This window comes from Colobus angolensis, unplaced genomic scaffold (assembly GCF_000951035.1).
Source record: "Colobus angolensis palliatus isolate OR3802 unplaced genomic scaffold, Cang.pa_1.0 Scaffold20, whole genome shotgun sequence".
Lineage (NCBI taxonomy): Eukaryota > Metazoa > Chordata > Mammalia > Primates > Cercopithecidae > Colobus > Colobus angolensis.
Window position 1 is genome coordinate 3,526,274 of NW_012115155.1, and position 8,006 is coordinate 3,534,279.

Genomic DNA, 8,006 nt, shown 5'->3' on the forward strand with positions numbered 1-8,006 from the left:
TTCTGGGAGCTACTGTTCTCACTGCTCAGTTGAGGAAATGGAGCCAATGAGGGAGGCCCCTGCTCACGCGGCCTCCAGGAGCGTGGCTGGGATTCCAGCCCATGCGTCTCATCTCCCACCTTGTCACTGCGCACACGGCACAGCAAGCCGCTCACAGACGACTCCATCAGGTGTGACATTTCCCCAGGTTGACCTTTTTAAGTAAAAAATTGTATCTCTGTCACCCAGGCTGGAGTGCAGTGGCGCGATCTCGGCTTATTGTAGCCTCTGCCTCCCGGGCTCAAGTGATTCTCCCATCTCAGCCTCCTGGGTAGCTGGGATTACAGGCACACCACCACACCCGGCTAATTTTTGTATTTTTAGTAGAGACGGGGTTTTGCCATGTTGCCCAGGCTGGTCTTAAACTCCTAAGCTCAAGTGATCTGCCTGCCTCGGCCTCCCAGAATGCTGGGATGACACAGGTTGACCTCTTGATGTCACGAGGGGAAGAGCTCTCCTGATGTATGAGTCCTCTCAGATCCTTTATTGAAATGGCTGTGTTCTGATGGCAGGGGGAGGGGATCAGCTATCTGCAGGACATGGCGGTGATAAAGGCATCATCAAGCGGAACATTGAATTAAGTCTCATTTATTCTAGGGCAAACTCAAAAGGGTTTTTTTTCTGTTTGTTTTCTTTTTTAGCAAATCCTAGCACATTATTAACAAAAAAAATCTGTACATTTGCCATGATACACTTGAAAGTGAAACAAATAAGATATAAATACAGATATGGATGTAACATGAAAAAGCCCAAAAACAAAAAAAACCCAAAAAAAAACCAAAGAACCCACCCAACCTGGGGGTGTGGGGACCATGCGTGTGAACACAGCGCCAACAAAACTATTTTGGTGGCTGCTATTTTTCAGAGCATTTCTTTATTTCCAAACATTATTGTTAGCAAAGTCCTGGTGGGATTCTACGAAGTTCTTATTTGCTGTCCTTTAAAGTGTAACATTATGCTTGATAAATAAAGGGTGGCAGGGAAGGAAAAAGGCTGGCGAGACAGTCAGCCGCGTTACCTGCACAGGGTGGTGAGCTAGTGAGGCGCGTAGAAAAGGCAGGCCCGGGAAGCACACACAGTGCGCTTGGAGGAAGCTGCGTGCCCCAAGGACTGGCCGCACCCTGCCCAGACCCTGGCTGCAGGGGAGGCAGCAGCTTGGAGGAAGCAGGGAGTCAGCCCTCCCGGCCCCGCAGCGGAGCAGCAGGGCTCTCCGGCCCTGGCCAGTCAGGTAGACGGGGACGCAGAGACAGGCCTAGGTGCTCTGCTCTTTTGTGTTCTGTTTTTCATTGGAACAGGGGCCCTGCAGGGAGGCGGCGGCAAGGCAAGGCAGCTGCAGCTGTCAGGGTCTAGGGGGCGACGGTGGGCTCGGCGCCCTCCCAGTGAGGTGGTGGCGGCATGCGAGTCTCCTCGGCGCGGCGGCAGCAGTTTTCAGATTGAGGCCAAGAGACCTGTGACGTGATTGTATCTGTCAGGAGACTGAAGACTGGGCAAGTGACATTCAAGGCTAGCCCTTTGTGAGTACTATGAGGACGTCCAGCAATGTTCAAGATCCTTTCCAAGTACACCGGGGACTGGAGGACCTTCTGGGAGACAAACAGCTCAAGGAGGAAGGTCTTTCTAACTGCATTAGGCATAAAGACACTCAGGGATAACCTAGCCCGACGCACATTCCTACAACAGACGGGTCAACAAAAGACTCCCTAATTCACTTGTAGAGTGTAAAAAAGAAATACCATTAATGACATTTTAATAAACCAACAGTATTTATCAACAAAAGACCTGGTCCTGCTGTATTTGAAGCCAAAGCTAGTCAGGAATACCCAACCCCTTGAAATGCATCCCTCAAGTTCCCTAAACAGCAGCAGTGAGGTACCACACGTGTAGGGTGCACGCACAAACACACAACCACATGCCACACACACACCCACACGCCACACCCACACACCCCCCACGGTCAGCACCCTGGCTTCACTGTTCCTACGCACTATGAGGCCTTCATTTTCAGCGCATGTTTCCAAATACAACATTAGTCTTTCCCAGCTTCCTACATCCAATCTGGAAGGTCATGGCAGAGGGGTCTGTGGAAGTGATGGTGAGAACCACGTGCTCTGGCACCCAGCGTCTGCTTTCAGTCCTAGCAGTTGCAGTGGGCTCTGCACTGGAATAGCAAATACATTATTAGAATTAATCTCAAAAGAAGCGTTTTCCTTATGGAAATATCAGTTCAATTTATAGGATCTAATACAACAGAAAGAGACAATAGAAGTCCTCATGATTGCATTAAGAATTTCCATTTGGCTTAAGAATTTTAGTCAAAATTTATTTAAACAGACTGCAAACCTCTAGTTGCTTTTATTGGAGTAATTAGGCTCTAAAGGTGTTTCTAAAAAGGGGGTCTAGTGGTTCCTTCAGGAGGAAGAGAGACTCTAAATGTGTGTTCTTTTTAAGTGTGTTTCTAATCCTGTTTTTCTGCAATCTGCTACACCTCATAATTACTTTTTCCTTAAACAGTGACTATTTCATCAACAGACATTGAAGGAACTACTTCAGTTTATAACATTAAGAAAACTGTGATATCCAGTCTCTCTAGGCTTTTCTTTGCTCTTAATCCCACATTAAACGGAGAAGTCAGAACTAAGACGGTAAAGATGGCATTTACCAGATTGAGACCATGTTAGAACTGAACAGCTTCGGCAGAACCTCAGGGACAGGAAAGAGGTTGCTGCTAAATCTGAATCACCAAGTAGCCCAGGGATGAAGGTCTTGGCAGAACCCCCATGACAGCAGTGCTCCCAAGGACCTCCGCAGTAAAGATGAAAGACTTCTCTTTTATCTTCTGTGCTTCATGAACTGCCATCTCAGGCATCCCTAAATGATGCCATACATTTATCTTATTTTTGTGTCCAGATTTAAATTTGAAGAATTCCTTTGCATGGAAGCTCTGGGGTGAGGACCTTGTCTGTGGAGTTGATTAGGGAGGGCTGGAAGGAGACTGCTGGGGTACACTCCCAATTCTATGCTGAAAGCCAGGGCAGTCGGCCTCTAGTCCGGATATGACAAGAAAAATTCCCAGCATTTGTTAAAAGGCCATCTTCAGACTGTTCTTGCCAAGACTTGATTCCCACTTTTAGTAGGTCTCAGAACACAACTTAAAGATGTGTCACCTTTCATGGTGTCAGCTGTGAAAGGGGCCCCACACAGACCATACTCACAAGAAAACAGGCTAAGGAGGAGGAACACAAAGTAACACCCCACCCCACCCCCAAATCCGTTATTAACTGGAAAAAAAAAAAAATGCTACTTTCTACCAAGTAGTGGCTACAGCGCTCTGATTTTTAAAAACTGCACCCCACACACATGGTTTCGCCATCTCAGCAGGCTGTACAAGACATGTTTCAGTATGGCTCTTTTCTGTTCTTATTCCTTTCATTTTGTATGAAGACTGCAATACAGGCCTTGCTTCCTTTACATTCAATACCAGTAAGATTCTACAGAAAAGCTGGAAGGGACCAAAATACTGATTGTAATAAATATTTGTGGGCCTCCTTGTACTGACTGGGCAGCCGAGGAAGGGGGTGGGGAGAGGTCTCTGAGAGGCACCACCGATTGCTTCTAGGTCTACACAAGAGACAGGTGCTGCCATTAGCTGTGCGTGGAGACATCGGAGGAGGAGCTGCTGTTGCTGTTGGTGGTCTGGGCCCTCTTGATATATAAGTTTAGTAGCTTCATCTGAAAAGAGAAGACGAAACTGAATTAGCAGGAAGAAAAGCAATCAGAAAGTAGACAACAGGAAAAAGAATCCCAGGTGACAGTAAGAAAACAGCAAGTCCCTTCATTCCCTTGGTTGAGGAATTCATTATAAAAACATGTTCTGAGTGCCTGCTGCTCATCCAATGTATCTGCCAGGTGCTAGGGACACAGAGGAGGACAGGGAAAAGCAGTGAGCAATTACAAGGACACCAGGTGTCACAACGAGGTGGGCCGCAGCAGCTCATGGAGGAAGGGATACGGGGGCAGGGCCATTCATCTCAAGGGCGACTGCAGCCCAAAGGCTCCATCAGAGCCACGGGAAAAGTAGGGTGAGAACCCCGCTCCACAGGGGTGAAGTGGCTGGGCCAAGGTCAGAGGGCAAATCCTCTAACCTTCACACCTTTAGCTTCTTGAGTAGCTGGGACTACAGGCGTGTGACACTATGCCTGGCAGTACTTTAAATGTAAATAGATTAAACTCTTCAATCAAAAGATAGTAATGGGTGGAATAGATAAACATTTGATCCAATTATATGCTGTCTCTAAGAAATTCACTTTAGATCCATGGACATCAATGGATTGAAAATGAAAGGATATAAAAAGATATTCCATGAAACAGTAATCAAAGAGAGCAAGGCTGGCTATACTAACATCAGACAAAACAGACTTGGCATCAAAAAAGCTTCTGGAGGTAAGACTTCGATACCCCACCCTCAATAATGGATAAAAGAACCAGACAGATGATAAGCAAGCAAATAGAGGACTTAACCCTAAACCAACTTGATCTAACAGATGTATATGAAAGTCAACAACAGAACACACGTCCTTCTCAAAGGACACATTAAGTTTCAAATCTATTGAAACTTAATTTGTGATTTAACATATGGTTTATCCTATTCTCCAGGATAGACCACATGTTAAATCACAAATTAAGTTTCAACAGATTTAAAAAGATACCAAAGTATCTTCTCCAACCATAATGGGATGAAGTAAGAAATCAATAATAGGAGGAAAACTAAAACATTCATAAATTTGTAATAATTGAGTAACATATTCTTAAACAACCAATAAGTAAAGAAGAGATCATAAGGTAAACTAGAAAACATATTTAAAATAGAATTTTTTTTTTTTTTTTTTTTTTTTTTGAGACAGGGTCTCACTTGGAAGCCCCGGCTGGAGTGCAGTGGCACAACCTCAGCTTACTGCAGCCTTAACCTTCCAGGATCAGGTGATCCTCCCACCTCAGCTTCCTGACTAGCTGGGGCCACAGGTGCAAGCCACCATGCCCAGCTAATTTTTGTATTTTGTATGATGCGGTTTTGCCATGTTGACCAGGCTGGTCTTGAACTCCTGGGCTCAAGTGATCCTCCTGCCTCGGCCTCCCAAAGTGCTGGGATTACTAGCATGAGCCACCGCACCTGGCCTTAGAAAACATCTTGAGACAAATGAAAATGAAAAGACAATTTTGGGGGATGCAGCAAAGCAGCGCTGAAGAGGGAAGTTTAGAGTTATAAAGGCTTACATTAAAAAAGAGAGCTCTCTAGTCAACAACCTAGACTTTACCTTAAGGAACTAGAAAAAAGAAGTAAATCTAGAGCTAGCAGGAGCAAACAATAAAGATTACAGCAGAGACAACAAAACAGAGACTAGAAAAATAGGGAAAACTGGCTGGGCACGGTCACGCCTATGATCTCAGCACTGTAGGAGGCTGAGATGGGAGAATCGTTTGGAACCAGTTCAAGACCAGACGGGCAACACAGCGAGACGCTATCTCTACAAAAACTTAAACAATTAGCTTGGATTATGTGTGCCTGTAGTCCCAGCTACTTGGGGAGGGGACTGAGATGGGAGGATGGCTTGAGTCCAGGAGGTCAGGGGTGCCAGTGAGTCATGATTGTGCCACTGCACTCCAGCCTGGGTGACCAAAAAAAAAATATGTTTCTTTCTTTATTTATTTTTGCACAGACATTGTCTTGCTGTTGCCCAGGCTGGTTTGGAGCTTCTGGCCTCAAGTGACTCTGCCAAAGTGCTGGAATTACAGGCGTGAGCCACCCACTCCTGGCCCAATCAAATAATTTCCAACAAGCGCGCCAAGACCATTCAATGGGGAGAGGATCATTTTTAACAGATGAGAAATCGCCGTCAGGTATGTCTTTTCAACAAACGAAATACCCATCCTCATCTCATAGAGGATGACTATTAGAAACAATTAGAAATAAATTAGAAAAATGAAAAATAAAAACAAAATAACAAGTGTTGGTGAGGATGTGGGGAAATTCGAACACGTGTGCACTGCTGCTCAGAATGTAAAATGGTGCAACCTCTGTGGAAAACAGCAGGGAGGTTGCTCGAAACATTAAAGACTTGAACAGATGCACCAGTGTTCACAGCAGCATTATTCACAAGAGCCAGCAAGTGGAAGCAACCCAGGGTCTATCAATAGACGAGCAGATAAACCAACCGTGCTATCTACACACAATGGACAGTCAGTCTGGAAAAGGAAGGAAATTCTGACAAATGCTGCAACAACATGGATAAGCCCTGAGGACATTATGGTAAGTGAACTAAGCCAGCCACAAAGGACACACATGATGTAATTCCACTTATATGAGATACCTGGGGCAGTCAAATTCATGGAGACGGAAAGTAGAATGGTGGATGCCAGGGGTTCGAAAGAAGGAAATAGGAAATTATTGTTTAATGGGTGCAAAGGTTCAGTTTCGCAAAATGAAAAAAGTTTCGAAGATGGATGGTAGTGATAGTTATATAACAATATGAACCACACACTTAAAAATAGTTACAATGGGCTGGGTGCGGTGGCTCACACCTGTAATCCCAGCATTTTGGGAGGTGGGGGGGGGGTGTTGCTTGAGGTCAAGAGTTCGAGACCAGCCTGACCAACATGGTGAAACCTCGTCTCTAATAAAAACAAAAAAATTAGCTGGGCATGGTGGCAGGTGCCTGTAATCCCAGCTACTTGGGAGGCTGAGGCAGGACAATCGTTTGAACCTGGGAAGCGGCGGTTGCAGTGCGCCGAGATCACATCACTGCACTCCAGCCTGGGTGACAGAGTGAGACTCCATCTCAAAAAAAGAAAGTTACAATGGTAAATTTTATTATATCACAATAAAAAGATTGGGAGCGGGGGGGAAGAAAAGAATGCTTATTCAAGATCATAAAACTCGTAAGTGGGGAACAGAGACCAGAAGGCAAGCTGACCCTAAAGCTAGTGCTGCTGCCCTAGCAACAAGGCATCTCTCCAAATGTACTACACAGGTTCCTTCCTTTCATCAGACCTCTTCCTACAGACCCTGGTATCATTTATTTTTTCTTTTTCTTTTAAAAAAAAATTATTTTGAGACAGAGTTTTGCTCTGTTGCCCAGGCTGGAGTGTAGTGGTGCGTTCTCGGCTCACTGCAACCTCCACCTCCCGGGTTCAAGCAATTCTCCTGCCTCAGCCTCTTGAATAGCTGGGATTACAGGCATGTACCACCACACCCAGCTTATTTTGTATTTTTAGTAGAGATGGGGTTTCACCATGTTGGTCAGGCTGGTCTTGAACCCCTGACCTCAGATGATCCGCGTGCCTCAAACTCCCAAAGTGCTGGGATTACAGGCGTGAGCCGCTGCGCCCGGCCTTCATTTATTAACCTCATTTAAGCAAAAGGAGAAGGTGTTCCCATAGGCCTGTAACACTGGAACACAGGCAGCCATGGCTTGATTCTCTTTGTTTCTAGTCAAGGAAACTGAGACAGACTTAGCACCAGGTTCTGCCAGCTACCATCTGGTTGAGGAAGGGAGGGAGTTTGTATTAGGAGATGTGTACCTGAGTCTACGAAGTTCATACGAATATACCAGAGCTATTACATTAAAAAACATTTAGGCCAGACATGGTGGTTCACATCTGTAAACTCAGCACTTTGGGAAGCCAAGGCGGGAGGATCTCCTGAGGTCAGGAGTTCGAGACCAGCCTGGTCAACCGGGCAAAACCCTGCCTCAACTAAAAATACAAAAACTTAACGAGGTGTGGTGGCACATGCCTGTAATCCCAGCTACTTGGGAGGCTGAAGCAGGAGAATCACTTGAACCTGGGAGACAGAGGTTGCAGTGAGCTGAGACTGTGCCACTGCACTCCAGCCTGGGTGACAGAGCGAGGCTCCATCTATAAAAAAAATAATAACAACAATAAAAAACTTAATGGCTGGATGAACTGGGCTA

The 8,006-nt window shown here is 45.6% G+C and overlaps 1 protein-coding gene across 8 annotated transcripts in view; it reads right to left on the bottom strand.

The window, feature by feature from the left end:
- Positions 1-611: 611 nt before the first annotated feature.
- CLASP1 (cytoplasmic linker associated protein 1) overlaps positions 612-8,006 on the bottom strand; it is a 313,075-nt gene continuing 305,680 nt past the window's right edge. For all 8 annotated transcript variants that reach the window (XM_011941649.1, XM_011941646.1, XM_011941643.1 and 5 more), the window contains one exon: positions 612-3,768. In XM_011941649.1, coding sequence (XP_011797039.1) covers positions 3,682-3,768 — 87 coding nt within the window. In that variant the 3' untranslated portion in view covers positions 612-3,681. The remainder of the gene's footprint in view (positions 3,769-8,006) is intronic.